Source organism: Eleutherodactylus coqui, chromosome 13, assembly GCF_035609145.1.
Source record: "Eleutherodactylus coqui strain aEleCoq1 chromosome 13, aEleCoq1.hap1, whole genome shotgun sequence".
Taxonomy (NCBI): domain Eukaryota; kingdom Metazoa; phylum Chordata; class Amphibia; order Anura; family Eleutherodactylidae; genus Eleutherodactylus; species Eleutherodactylus coqui.
In genome coordinates, this window is record NC_089849.1 from 66,933,839 (window position 1) to 66,949,694 (window position 15,856).

General features: G+C 41.6%; 1 protein-coding gene across 1 annotated transcript in view; it reads left to right on the forward strand.

Annotated features, from left to right (window-relative positions):
* The first annotated feature begins 264 nt into the window (after window positions 1-264).
* Window positions 265-15,856, forward strand: part of ST6GALNAC1 (ST6 N-acetylgalactosaminide alpha-2,6-sialyltransferase 1) — a 66,037-nt gene continuing 50,445 nt past the window's right edge. Inside the window, exons 1-3 of the mRNA XM_066585961.1 lie at window positions 265-377; window positions 9,635-9,971; window positions 12,499-12,667. Of these exons, the coding sequence (XP_066442058.1) occupies window positions 265-377; window positions 9,635-9,971; window positions 12,499-12,667 (619 nt within the window). The remainder of the gene's footprint in view (window positions 378-9,634; window positions 9,972-12,498; window positions 12,668-15,856) is intronic.

Here is a 15,856-nt window from a genome sequence, read left to right on the forward strand (position 1 = left end):
CTCACTACAACTTTTTCTTGGCAATCAACCTTTACCTGTGTGAGAAAAAAACAATCTGTTTAACCAGTGGGTGGGTACTAAGAGCACAAACAGGAGGACACATTGATGGGAACCTGAGGTTTAGTTAAATCACATTGCTTAGGAAGCATCTTGTGTGACATGGACTTTACTGAAGAGTCAGGTATAGCAGCCACTTCCAGCAGTAGAGAACACCTACACCAACCGTCCACCACAACATGCTGAGTTCTTCAATGGTTTAAGACAATGAAGTTTTCTCGTCTTAGAATCTTTTTCTTTGTCCTGGCTCATATTATCCTGGTTGTTCTACTACTTCTCTGGATCTCTAACCCAGTAAGTGAACAGCTATATCCAAAAAGGTAAGTCTGCTGTACGTTTAATGTTATAGACTGTAAAAAGTCATTTCATCAGCCTTCTGAGATCGTGGAATGTGGAAAATATAACAAACTACGTTCTATCTATCTCCTATCTATCTATCTATCTATCTATCTATCTATCTATCTATCTCATATCTATCTCCTATCTATCTATCTATCTATCTATCTATCTATCTCCTATCTCATATCTATCTATCTATCTCATATCTCACATCTATCTATCTATCTATCTATCTATCTCATATCTATCTATCTATCTATCTATCTATCTATCTCATATCTATCTATCTCATATCTATCTATCTCCTATCTCATATCTATCTATCTATCTCATATCTATCTATCTATCTAATATCTATCTATCTATCTATCTCATATCTATCTATCTATCTATCTATCTATCTATCTCTCCAATAATTATCTAATCCATCTATCTGTCTGTCTATCTAATCAGTCTGTCTGTCTATCTAATCTATCTATCTATCTTTCATCCATTGGCATGTCATCTATCCATCTATCTATCTAGAAATAAAAAGAGGAGAAGGAAGGCTATGGAAACAATGGGAATGTCTCACAGTAAAAAAAGGACATCTCTGTAGAGATGTCCCATAAAAGTGCCAGTGTGAAATGAAGTATCACTTAGTTTGGGGGATTCATCCATGAATCCCCCCCCCCCCCCCCCCCCCCGCCGGTTGTATCACAGCGGTAAAATAAAAATTTCTCTCCGAACCCGAAAGTATTCCAGAAGTTGGATTTATTCAATGCAGGTATAATTACACGTATGAGCAATGCATTGTGGCCTTGAATCAGCCATTTTCATTTCACACTGGCACTTTTATGGGACATCTTTACAGAGATGTCCTTTTCACTGTGCGCCATTCCCATTGTTCCCACTGAGCACAGCCTTTCTTCCCCTCTTTTTATTTCTGCATTATATCCTGGATCGCTGAACACGCCTTCTGGTGCCCAGGTTGACTGCTCTGCACCCCACGGTTTTATTGGAACAACTCAGCACTTGAACTGATTTTTGGACAGCTGTCCCCTCATCCCACTTATCTATCTATCTATTGATCCATCCATCAGCATGTCATCTATCTATCTAATCAATCTATCCATCTATTTAATCCATCTATTTGTCTGTCTATCAAATCTATCTATCTTTTCATCCATTGGCATGTCATTCATCTATCTATCTTTTAATCCATCCATTGTCATGTCATCTATCTATCTATTGATCCATCCATTGGCATGTCATCTATCTATCTACTGATCCATCCATTGGCATGCTATCTATCTATCTTTCCATTTATTAGCATGTCAGCTATCTATCCAATCCATCTATCTGTCTGTCTTCTAATCTATCTAGATGTCTGTCTATCTAATCTATCTATTGATCATCCAATGGTATGTCATCTATCTATCTATTGATACATCCATCCATTGGCATGCCATCTATCTATCTATCTATCTATCTATCTATCTATCTATCTATCTATCTTTCCATTCATTGGCATGTCATCTATCTAGCTATCTATTGATCCATCCTTCTGCATGTCATCTATCTATCTAATCCATATATAAGTCTATCTATCTAATCCATATATGTCTATCTATCTATCTATCTATCTATCTATCTATCTATCTATCTATCTATCTATCTATCGGCATGCTATCTATCTATTTATCTTTCCATTCATTGGTATGTCATCTATATATTTATTGATCCATCCAAGGGCACGTCATCTATCTATTCCATCTATCTGTCTATCTAATTCATCTATCTGTCTATCTATCTATCTATCTAATCTATCTATCTTTCCATTCATTGGCATGTCATCTATCTATCTTTCTATCTATTGATCCATTTATTGGTATGTCATCTATCTATCTATCTATTGATCATCCAATGGTATGTCATCTATCTATCTATTGATTATCCAATGGTATGTCATCTATCTATCTATTGATCAATCCATCCATTGGCATGCCATCTATCTATCTATCTATCTATCTATCTATCTATCTATCTATTGATCCATCCATTGGCATGCTATCTATCTATCTTTCCATTCATTGGCATATCATTTATCTATTTATTTATATCTATCTATCTATTCTTCGGCATGTCATCCATCTATCTAATCCATCAATCTGTTTGTCCATCTATCTAATTTATTTATCTTTCCATTTATTGGCATGTAATCTATCTATCTATGTATCTATCTATTGATCCATCCACTGGTATGTCATCTATCAATCTATCTATTAATCCATTCATCCATTGACATGCCATCTATCTATCTATTGATCCATCCATTGGCATGCTATCTATCTATCTATCTATCCATTCATTAGCATATCATCTATCTATCTATATATTTATCCATCTATCGGCATGTCATCTATCTATCTATCTATCTATCTATCTATCTATCTATCTATCTATCTATCTATCTATCTATCTATCTATCTATCTATCTATCTATCTAATCCATCTATCTGTCTGTCTATCTAATCTACCTATCTTTCAATTTATTGGCATGTCATCTATCTATCTGTTGATCTATCGATCGGCATGCCATGAGAACAAACCCATTGAAACCAATGGGTTCGCTTTGTCACATTTTGTGGGCATTAGTTTCACAGACGCAAAAACTTGCGCAAACACGTTTGTCTGTTTAACCCTTTGCAATCCAGTTTTGGATTCAGGGTTTCCTAGGGGGTTTTCTCTTTCTGCCATTATACAATGGCGCCATCTGCTGGCTAGAGCGGTACTGCGGTATGGGACATGATGGAGAGGCCCCCCCGAACAACAGAGCGGCCAGTGATATACAGTAAGAATACCCTGCTGGACGTCTTCATCAAAGCTGTACAGCCTTCAATCAGAATGTCTTCAGACGTCAGACAGTGGATTGGAAAGAGTTAAGCCCCTAAACTGAACAATAAGTATGGGGACCTGAATAAATGGAAAATGGTGGTTGGGAATGCCATACTGTGTGGGGCATATTGCCAAGGGGAAGGGGGCAAATCTGAGAAGGGCAGTGTCCAACATGGTGGCCATTTGAAAGCTGCCATCTTAGATCCAAGCTGATATTTTTAAATGGGAAGGGATGCATGTGACATATGTAACTGATAGAGAATTTGATGAGGAATCAAAATCTGTGCTTAACCCCTTAGTGACGGAGCTTTTTTGCTTTTTTCCATTTTCGTTTTTTCCTCCCTCCTTTTAAAAATTTGTAACTCCTCTATTTATCCATCGACGTCGCTGTATGAGGGCTTGTTTTTGCGGGACGAGTTGTATTTTTCAATGTTACTATTTAATGTACCATATAATGTACTAAAAAACTTTAAAAAAAATTCTAAATGGAGAGGAATTGAAAAAAAATGACATTCCGCCATCTTTCTGTGCGTCCTGTTTCTACGGCGCACAAACTGCAACAAAAAAATGACATGATAACTTTATTCTATGGGTCAATACAATTACTACGATACCAAATTTGTATATTTTTTTTTTTTGCTGTACTACTTGTATTTTTTCTAAAAGATATTAAATTTTTTAAAATTATTTTCTGTCTCTATTTTCTGCGCACAATAACTTTTTAATTTTTTTGGCGAAATAGTTGTGCGAGGGCTCATTTAGTGCGGTATGTCCTGACGTTTCTGTTGGTACCATTTTTGTATACAAACAACTTTTTGATCGCTTTTTATAAAATTTTTCTTAGAGACTGGGGGACCAAAAAAAGCGCATTTCTGGCGTTCTTTATTTTTTTTTTCGGACGACGTTCACCGTGCGGGGTAAATAATGCATTATTATTATGGACGCAATGATACCGAATACATATTTTTGCTTTATTATTTAGATTCTTTTATTGCAAATATGGCAAAAAGGGTGTTTTTTGAACTTTTATTACTTTTTTTAATAATTAGTAAAACTTTGTAAAAATTTTTTTACACTTTCTTTCAGCGATGCTTTGATCGCTCCTGCAGTATGACGTAATGCTATAGCATTACATTATACTGCAATCTGACAGGCAGCCTATCAAGCCACCCCACGGGGATAGCTTGATAGGCAGTCTCCTAAGGCAGCCCTGCGGTCTTTCAGAAGACCCCCGGCTGCCATGACACCTGCACGGTTTCCCCGATCTCACCGCGCGCGGGGGGGGGGGATGATTATTCCTGCCAAAGTTATTAATAATTTTTACGTGTCATGGAACACAACAACGATCCACTACCGGCTATGCTTGATGTGCTCCCCATTGTTTCGAATCATTAAGGCTATTCTTTCCTTTCATTCACAATGCAACACCGCAGCAGAAATGCTTGCACACTCTGGATTTCCGCTGTGTAAACCATAGACCTGACACTATGTTGGAAACCACCCCTCACAAATTTGCCCCCTTCCCCTTAGCAACACAGGATTGCATTTCCAACCATTGTTTTCTATTTATTCATGTGTCTCCATACCTTCAGACCACCCTGTATATCTTAAGTGTATGAGCACCTTAAGAGTTAGAGCGGACACCCACTGGTGTTTTTTTCTCCACTGCGCTGTGAGAGCAAGTGAAAACTCTCGCCTTGCAGTGCGAAAAAAAAAACGGGATGACGCCGGGATATCGCCAGTCTTTTCAATGGGGCCAGCGGCAGCAGCGCTAGCCCCATTGGAAGGATATGGAGAATACTGTGGACTTCTGCCACAGCTGTCATTGGATGAGCACTCAGCCAATCAGCACAGCCCCTTTGGAAGGCGGGGATTTTTAAATCCCTGCCTGCTGAAAGTGCTGGATAGCAGTGTCGGGGAGCTAGCCGGAGCACGCGTGTGAGCGGCGGATAGGTGAGTTTTTTAAACTTTTTTTTTACCACTTATTGATGATTTTCAGGGAAGGGCTTATATTTCAAGCCCTTCCCCGAAAATCATACTGCAGGGTTTGCCAAAAACCACTGCTTTCAATAAGAACCGGCAGCAGCGCCGATCCCATTGGATGCAATGGGATAGCATGCTGCACTTCTGCCACTGCTGTCACAGCTGTGACAGCTGTGGCAGAAGTCCGCGGTATTCTCCATATCTTTTCAATGGGCCTAGCGCTGCTGCCACTGGACCCACTAAAAAGACTGGCGATATCCCAATCTCATTCCGGTGTCTTTCTTGCGCTACGAGGCGAGTGTTTTCACTTGCTCTCGCAGCGCAAGATAGAAAATATCGCCAGTGGGTGTCCAGCCTTAGGATTCCAAGAAAAAAATCTATCCAAGTGGCTCATTTTCTAAAGCTGCCCATGGACATCTGTACAAGTTATTTATTTGCAGACCATTGGCAGATCCAGCCAAATTTGGTGTGATTTATGGCCTTGTTAAGCAATCAAAACTTTATTCGATAACATAAAATAATATTATTTGGATACAACTGAACAGGCTACTAGTGACCAATTAATCACCTAATGCTATGCGCACATTTTTGGAATATCACAGTAAATTTTCGGTAAACCTACCCCAGGGGTAAGTAGCTCCACAGATACAATTGGAGACCCTCCTAAGCAACATAGTCTTTCAGAATCTTCAGGTAACGAAATAACGAAATCTTGTTGATGAGAACATACTGCACATTCACTGTCATTGGTACTGCTAACAACTGGTTAGCACAGAACCTTTAGGGAGGTTGTACACTGGTGAGTCCAACAAAATCCAATCAATCGGTGATGACTTGGGGCAGTGGTAGAGCACACTTCTGAAACTTAGCTGTTCGGATAGTTGCTATTGATCTCTGTCCTCCTTTATCCCGTTGAAATCTCAGAACCTGTCATCTTTTTCCGGCATTTGACGCAGCTAAGCTCACTCCCTCTACCTTTTATTGCATCTCCCATAGGAGTCTATGGAGCGTTTTTCTGTGAAGAGATAGGGCAAGACCTACATTTTTGCACAGCAGGGAATTTCAGTCGCATGGGTAAATTAGCCGCGCAAAATCGTTCATGTGAAATGCATGTAATACTTGAATTTTGACACAGATCCACCTTGGAAAATGTTTACGCTTGAACTTAAAAGAGGGCCTTTAAAAAGAAGAGCGTCACATACAGACCCTTATGGTACTCTACTGCTAACCATTCATAACTATTCTCCTTTATGCACTACCTTATTATGTACCATATTCGACTAAGCCTAGCTAAGCTGCTTTTCCGTAATCCTCAACGTAGCATGAAGCATTGGTTTGTAAGATACATGCTGCATACTGTATTTGTATACCAGGCTAGATTCCATGTAACCAGCTATGTACATAAGGGAAGGGCTACTTATAATAACGCTATAAATCATCAAGAGCACAAGGCAAAATCTTGCTCGGCTGTTCCAGGATTATGAATGACAAAAACACAGCCACCCAAAAGGCAAATAAATCTTTGCCTTAGGTTGAATATATAGACAAAAAACTAATGGTAGATAACATAAGGACTATTATGAAAGTTGTAGAAGTTAAGGGTGGCTTTACACAGGACGACTGTCCGGTGCGTTAGTGTCTGACAGTCATCCCAACGACTGTCGCTCCCATGCTTTCACACACGAGTTCAGTGAATGGAAACAGAGTGGACTGGAGATCTCTTCTGGCCATCCACCTTCATTCATTGTGAACAGGCAGTCATTCATAGATGAACCACTGCCTGTTTACTATGAGCAAGAACTCACTAGTTGCTTTCTTTCAGTGAGCTGAAACAGCAACTAGCAACTGCTTAGTTATTTCTCGCTCAGTGTACTGTCAGATCCCATGTTTACATGGGACAACTATCCATTAAAACTCATTGATTTCCATTGGTTCCCTCATATGGAACGTTTTTGCACCTGAATTTCTGTCGGGTGAAAAAATACGTGACATGCTCTATTTTTGTGTGCATTCACGCACCTGATGCCCCATAGGAGTCTATGGGGTGTGCAAATGCGCACTTGTCCAGAATTAAATTCAAACAGTGTATCCTTCATCATTACTACCTCATTGCTACACTGATCTGACCTTGGTCATGTATTAACATGACAAGACTTCTTAAAATGTCACAGACCTCGGATTTAAGTAACTTTTGTTGACTTTGCATTTCCTGGAATTTGTTAGGTTTATTAGGCGTTGTCAGTTAGAAGAATTTTAGCCTTTGCATGGATGACTTGTACTCATGACCTTACCTGCTGAGATTAGCAGAAATCTGAGTTTTTGATAACTGATGTTTCTGTATACTGTCAGCAAATTTACTATACCATTAACCCTGTGTATACTGGCTGCATCGCTTAAAGTCGTTTCAGTTTTACTAAAGAATAATAATCTTTATTCATATAGCGCCAACATATTCCGCAGCGCTTACAAGACAGGGGAAATAAAAACAAAACCACGGTTACATGAAGTAATCAATTGATGGAAGCAGTAGGGGTGAGGGTCCTGCTCCAAAGAGCTTACATACTACATGTAATGAGGTGATACAGAAGGTAAACCAGCTGGGGATATGCACGGTATGGAGAGTGATGGGTGCTATAGACATAGACAATGGTCAGACTTAAGCGGTGTGGTGGCTGAATCGGTATGACTGTAGGGGGTGGTTGATGGCAGGGATTGCAGTCAGTGGGACAGAGAGCATGTTATCAGGCAGAGTACAGAGGGGTTTGGTTTAGGAGATATGGTATGCCTCCCTGAAGAGGTGCGTTTTTAGAGCATGCCTGAAGTTTAGTGTGTCAGTGATTGCCCGGATAGCTTTTGGTAGCGCATTCCAGAGGACAGATGCTGCTCTGGAGAAGTCTTGGAAGCGGGAATGGGAGGTTCGAATTAAAGGGGCACTCAGTCTGGTTTCGTTAGTGGAGCGAAGGGCGTGGGCTGGGTGGTGAATTGAGATGAGGGAAGCAGTGTAGGGCGGCGCAGTGCTGTGGAGTGCTTTGTGGATGAGGGTAATGAGTTTAAATTGTATTCTGTATTTGATGGGCAGCCAGTGCAGTGACTGTCACAAGGCAGAGGCGTCCGAGTAGCGGCCGGACAGGAAGATGAGCCTGGCTGCCGCATTCAGGATGGATTGGAGAGGGGAGAATCTGGCTTGGGGGAGGCCGATCAGCAGCGAGTTGCAGTAATCAAGCCAAGAGTGGATGAGGGCAACAGTGAGCGTTTTTAGTGTGTCCGCGGTGAGAAAAGAGCGGATTCTTGCGATGTTCTTGAGGTGCAGCTGACATGTTCGGGCGAGAGATTGGATATAGAGGGTAAAGGAGAGATCGGAGTTGAATATAACCCCATGGCAGCGGGCGTGCTGTCTGGGAGTTATAGTAGCGCCACACACTGAGATGGAGATGTCAGGATGAGGTCGGTTAGCAGAGGGCGGAAACACAAGGAGGTCAGTTTTTGAGAGGTTCAGTTTTAGGTAGGGAAAGGACATAGTTAGAGATGAGCGAGCATACTCGCTAAGGACAATTACTCGATCGAGCATTGCCCTTAGCGAGTATCTCCCCGCTCGGAAGAAAAGGTTCGGCTGCCGGCGCGGGTGAGAGGTGAGTTGCGGCAGTCAGCACGGGGGAGCGGGGGGGAGAGAGAGATCTCCCCTCCGTTCCTCCCCGCCGCTGGCAGCCGAATCTTTTCTTCCGAGCGGGCAGGTACTCGCTAAGGACAATGCTCGATTGAGTAATTGTCCTTAGCGAGTATGCTCGCTCATCTCTAGACATAGTGTTAGAGACTACAGACAGACAGTCAGTCGTGTTTTGGAGGAAAGGTACAGAGATGTCACGGGAAGAGGTGTATAGCTGGGTGTCGTCAGCGTAGAGATGGTACTGAAAGCCAAATCTCCTAATAGTCTGTCCAATGGGGGCTATGTAGATGGAGAAAAGGAGGGGTCCAAGTACCGAGCCCTGGGAGACCCCAACAGCAAAGGGAAGAGGAGGGGAGGTAGAGCCAGCAAAGGAGACGCTGAAGGAGTGGTCAGATAGGTAGGAGGAGAACCAGGAGAGGGCAGTGTCCTTTTTTCCAATGGAATGCAGCATACTGAGGAGAAGATTGTGGTCAACTGTGTCAAATACTGCAGAGAGATCGAGGAGGATCAGTAGGGAGAAATCTCCCCTTAATAAAACAATTAATTGCTAAAAAGAGTTGATGAGTTGTGTAGATGTTGGTGCTCTGGGTAATTATTTTACCAGGCTTGGATGTGCCGCATGGTAGATAGATAGACAGATAGATAGATACTTTTTTTCTGCTCTGACCGTTAACAATTTTCTACATGGCTAATATGTTGTATATTTGTATATAGTGCAGATGAAACTGAAATAATTGAAGTTCCTGTGGAAAACAGAGGAAAGCCACAGTTTCAGGATCCTGTAAAACCCACTGAAGACACTCTAAAACATAATGGATATATATCCTCGGATTTCCAACTAAAAGAAACTGCAAAGCCAGGCGGATCCACAAACGCAAATCATGAGCTGCTCAACCAAACTGAATCCAAACCAAACAGAATAACCTGGGATGTTCAGTCAACAACTTCTGAACAAACCACTTGGAAACCTCTTAAGGAAAATGACTTTTCGGCTGAGCCAAAGTGGAAAATTGAAGAGGATTACATCCTGGTTACTTCCTCTTATCACACTGTAAGTGCTAATCAAACATCCAGTACCATATCGTCTAATGTACTTTGCTGGTAGATCTTCCATAGCTCTGCAGTGTTTCATAGACATTCTTATCCTAGCGAGATAGTGCTAGATTTCTACCAGTGATGTGTCTTGGTGCCCAATGGCCTCTTAAGGACTAAGCTTGTTTGTATTTTAAGAACTAAGCCAAATTTTGGCAATTTGCATGTGTTACTGTGACAGAGAATAAACGAAGGCACGCAACCCCAAATTGATACTCCTTTCTCCTATGTTTAGAAATATATCCATTGTGGCCCTAATCTTATATCTGGACACATGGCAGGGCCCAAAATAAAAGGAGTACTAGGAAAAGTAGACCCTTTAATGCATTCATCTAGGGGTATAGTGAGATTTTTGAGAGTTTAGATTTGGTGTTAACAGGTGATAAAATGGAAAAAAAATATTTAAAAAATGGAATTTGTAACATTATAAATATGCACAATGGAAAAACATCACTTTTGATGATGCCTAGTGACATGCTGCTTATCTACTTTGTCAGCGAGCAGGGCCTAGAACAAAAAGTATCAATTTCGCATGCTGTACAGAGCTGTACAGAAGATGATTTTATAGTCCTAGGGGAATAAAAAAAAAGGGATTCATGAAATGAGTAAAAATAACCTCCCACCAAGTAAATAAGACTGTTTTCACATCTGCGGAGGGGTTCTGCTTCCCTGCTCCGTTCGGGGAGCAGGAAGAGGGAATCCCCTGGCAGAATGGATCTGTCTTATGATGGAACTGAACAGCGCTGATCTGATCCCATTGACTACAATGGGGTCTGTTTGGTTTCGCTCAGCTATCCGGTATTGTACAGTTAGAAAAACCGCTGCATGCAGCATTATTTCTTCTGGTATTTTGTGCCAGATCTGCAACAAAAGGCTCCAGTGCAGATGTAAACTTTTTGTAGAAATTACTATTTTTTTTAATAATATGGAAGAGTATGGCACCTCTCAAAACATGGATGTACGCGGAGGCCATTGTTTGTAGGACACTCGGGGCAAGAGCAGTATGAGTCTGTGCGTCTCCCGTCCTTACACGCTGCATCTTTCCTATGGGTTTGTCTTATCGGTTGTGACAGATACTGGGCAAATAAAATGTTTTTTTCTGCTAGTCTTCAGAAATCTTCAGACCCACCGTAAAACCGGGGGGGGGCTTCAGTTTGAAAGTGGAGGTGTGCAATTACACTCCCCCAATAATCAAAATATGAATCTCTGCCACCTCTTTTTTTATACAGGATACAATTATTACGGTCTGCCATCTGAATAAGGTATATGGCCATTTTTTATACCAGGATCTTGTTACGTCTAAACTGGACGCACTGGTTCTGTAACCTTAAATACTACGCAAATGCACACAGAACACCAAAAGATAGCGAACTGCACTCACCGGCAGACATAGCACAATGACTGACAAACGCTCAAAACTCACACCTAGTATACCTGCACGCATAAACAGATGCAATTGCTCAGGTATGAGGTATTGGTTTGTATTTTGGCAAAGACACTTAAACCCACGAGCCCGCGACAAGGGTCCTCGTTGTCTCGTGGGAACCTACTCTTAAAAGACAACTTACCCCAGGAGTCCTGCCTGCAAGCAGGGTGATCGTCCCCATAGGGTAGGCCCCATGCTGGAACCTAAGGACCTAACTCACCCTGATATAAGAGATATGACGGATCATCCAGGATACTTTAGGAAGTGAACTTTATTTCAGTGTCGACACTGAATTTATTGTAATTTACTACACACGCTGGTTTTTGCTTGTCGAGGGCAGAACCTCTCCCGGACAGCCTCGGTGGCATGTGTATGAACTGTACTGAGGACAAACACATCTTTGTGGTTCCTATGTTGTGTAAAAATTGTCTGTGCCCTTGTGCAGAAAGGGCTGGATTATTTCCCAGGCAAATTTCCCACTGACAGTCAGGTTAGGGTGGCAGCATGGAGGAATGATTTTACTGTCTCTCCCTTCATAAATCCTGAGAGTGGCAGTATACCCGTTTTTGCTTTTACAAAGTTTATATAACTTTACTCTGTAATGTGCCCTTTTCTACGGTATATATTGCTTGAAGGATAGTTTCTTCTTCAAACTCATTAGGGACTCATCAATGCTAATATTTTTTCTGGGGTTTAATGAGTTTTAAATATCTCATTTAAATTTGTGTTGACTTTTAACCCTCTGCAATCCAATTCTGGATTCAGGGTTTCCTAGGGGGCTTTCTCTTTCTGCCATTATATAATGACGCCATCTGCTGGCTAGAGCCAGTATTGCGGTATGGGACATGCTGGAGAGGCCCCCGACAACAGAGCTGCGAGTAATATACAGTAAGAATATTTATTATTTTAACACATTTGCAGCTATACTTAAAAGGTTGTCCATCTACCCCGTTAAGATAAAGTTGACTGATGTATGATGCCTCTAACTCTAGAAAAAGACTTTGTGTGGTCAGCTCATGTTGGGTGGCTTTTTAAATATGTATCTTGTTTGTCTTCGCAGACATGCCCAATCTCTATAAAAATAAAAGCTCATAATTTGGCTTGGCTGAAGCAAAGGTTCCTACATGATATTACCTTATTTATGGATGCCCGCCATTTCAGTGATCGGGAGTGGAAAAGACTGGGACACTTCATTCCTCCATTTGGTTGGATGGAGTTAATGTATCCAAGTAAGGCAGCGATGCTGACATGTTTGTGTTCCTTACATAGTACAATGATTCCTTCATCCTATTATTCTGTAGGATCTTTTAAGAAGTATTCTGACCAATGTCGACAAATATGGCAGACAGTCAGATCTATTAATGCTTGTAAGATGATTTCATGGGAAACTAGCTGTGAGCAGAATCCTGCGTACCTGGCTTGTAACCTGAATGTACTTTAAATAACTTTTCAAATATTCAAAGAACTTTAATAACTTGTATTAAAATAGGATCACATTTTGCTTTAAAGACAAATGTATTCGGTATTCCGCAGCGGAATCCGACCCAGTGCCGGGCCAGTGACCCCTGCGTACCTGTCCGGATTCTTTTCTTCTGTGCTGCGGATGTGCCGGCCGCCGCATATGCCAGCACAGATTTGACCATGCCGACACTAGGCGATGGCACGGATCTCATGGCCTTTCCGCAATGATGATTGCGGAAGGGCCAAGGGTCGAACGGCTTCCATTGACTTCAATGGAAGCCGTCTGTGCATAGCCCACACTAAAATAGGACTTGTGGGCGGGAAAACGCGTTTTTCCATAGCATGATATGGTAGGAATTTGCTGCGGAAGCCCGCTCCGGATTCCGCAGTGCAAATCCGCCCATGTGCATTGGACCTTAAGCTGGCACATACCTTATGTCATAGACCATCCAAAAGCCACACTACAACTACAACTAAACATACTGTATATGTTCTGCTACTTATAGATATATTAGTATGTTTCTACATGCCATTTTTGTAAGTGAAAACAGGAAGTGCAGGCATATTCACCGTTACTTTTTAACCCCTTAAGGACCAAGCACAGTAAATAAAGGGCACTTAGTTCTGGGCTTTAATCCATGCCGATAGCAGAAGTACAATGCAGGATTAAGGCCTCTGCTCCTGTAATCAAGCAGGAGCAGGTCGGTCCTCAGCTGTCAGACACAGCAGAGGACCCAGAGGAGAAGGGAGAAGCAGTTTTTAAAAGTATGAAATAAAAAAAAAGAAATACAATGTGAATGATCCCCAGAGCTCTTATATGACATCACAGTGGACATAGATGGTAAAAAAAATTATTACAAAAATAAGTTTAAAAAAACAGAAAAAAATAAAAACATATACTTATAAAAAGAAAATGACCCACCACCGAGGCCAACTAAAACCAACATCGTATGCTCCCTGTAATCCAAAAGTATACATATTATACATAAAAATGTCTGAAACTAAGTGAGGAACCCAATCCCATACATTTATTTTAGCGTAAATATACTAATTAGAGAAAAAAACCTATCAATTAAAAAAAATATTACTAAGAAACAGGAAAAAAGTCAGTAAAAAAAAAAAATTTTAAAATAGCCATATGTGTTCCGAAAAAGAAAATGCAGCAAAAATACTTTTGGTGGCTGAAGGAAAAAAAATAGGGCAGTAAAACCACCACATGGGTAAAATCCGTAAAAAGTGTCTGGTACAAAACAGCCTGGTCCTTGAGGGGGTAAATTAATTTCTCAGAAACTTAGAAAATCATCCTGTCTCTAATTTATGGTTTTCGAACTGAAAATGTGAATGAATTTTTTTTACAGTACTCAACACAGCAATAATTGTACAATGAAAATATCATGAATGTCATTATATAGTGGAGGTTCCTAGACAGCTGTCACCCAATGACCATAGATAAAAGCTATGTGGATGACACATCTGTAGTGATTAAGGGGCAAATTAATAGGGTTAACCCTGCCCACATCCCTATTAGGGAATATGGACATGGGACTTTTTTCTATTAACCAAAGCAGAGAGCTGCAGCAAAGAGCAGGACTGAGTACAACCATGTATTAGATGTAAGGGTGGCTCACTGTGAAATGACACAGACCTTTTGCAATTGAACAAAACTTGCTTATTTTTCTGAACAGTGGTGCACCTAATTCTGATTAGTCTTCTTGTCGGGGCTGGAGACAGTGAGATACACCAAAGTCCACCAGTATTGGGCCCAAAGTGACTAATGACTTTTGTTTATCCTACAGTACTGCCATGGGTCTCTGGGAAACTACTCCCTGCCACAGGCTGCCCCACCTAGATGACACTCACAGGGTTGCACCAGCCACTTAAAGGGGTTGTCCCGCGCCGAAACGGGTTTTTTTTTTTTTCAACCCCCCCCCCGTTCGGCGCGAGACAACCCCGATGCAGGGACGTAAACAAAGCTTACCGGAGCGCTTACCTTAATCCCCGCGCTCCGGTGACTTCAATACTTACCGCTGAAGATGGCCGCCGGGATCCTCTGTCTCCGTGGACCGCAGCTCTTCTGTGCGGTCCATTGCCGATTCCAGCCTCCTGATTGGCTGGAATCGGCACGTGACGGGGCGGAGCTACACGGAGCCTGCATTCTGCACGAGCGGCTCCATAGAAGACTGCAGAAGACCCGGACTGCGCAAGCGCGGCTAATTTGGCCATCGGAGGGCGAAAATTAGTCGGCTCCATGGGAACGAGGACGCTAGCAACGGAGCAGGTAAGTAAAAAACTTTTTATAACTTCTGTATGGCTCATAATTAATGCACAATGTATATTACAAAGTGCATTATTATGGCCATACAGAAGTGTATAGACCCACTTGCTGCCGCGGGACAACCCCTTTAATATAAATGTTGTCCTGTCTATCCATGTGTTCTCGTGGCCATTGCGCAAGTACTTACATGGATGACCAACTTGCGATACTAGTAGGGACTGGTGGCTCACAAGCTCTTTACAGGGCCTAACAGATGCACAAACAATGTGGAGTAATATAATCTATAGGTACCTTTATACAGGATGACTGCAACAATGATGATGAACAATTCCTGTTTGCACAGGCTAATAATCACTTGGGCTTTAGTTACGCTAAAAACCAAACGGCACCGACCAGTGAGCGATTTCTCGCTCAGTGCTCTGTTGGCGGCCGCATGTACAAAGGATGACTAGCAGTCAAATTCACTGTTTCCAGCCATGATTCGGGCGATAATCGCAGCGTGTAAAGGTATCTTATACAACAATTATTAAAAATTAAATCCCCAATTTTACATAAATGGGCAGGTGAGTATGAGGGTTAGGCTTGATTTCATATGGCACTTTGGAGACCAAAGCTGCAAGCTATTCTGTACGGTCAAAATGCCGAAATCGGGGGCATGGCCTATGTCCTGAACAGAGTAGAT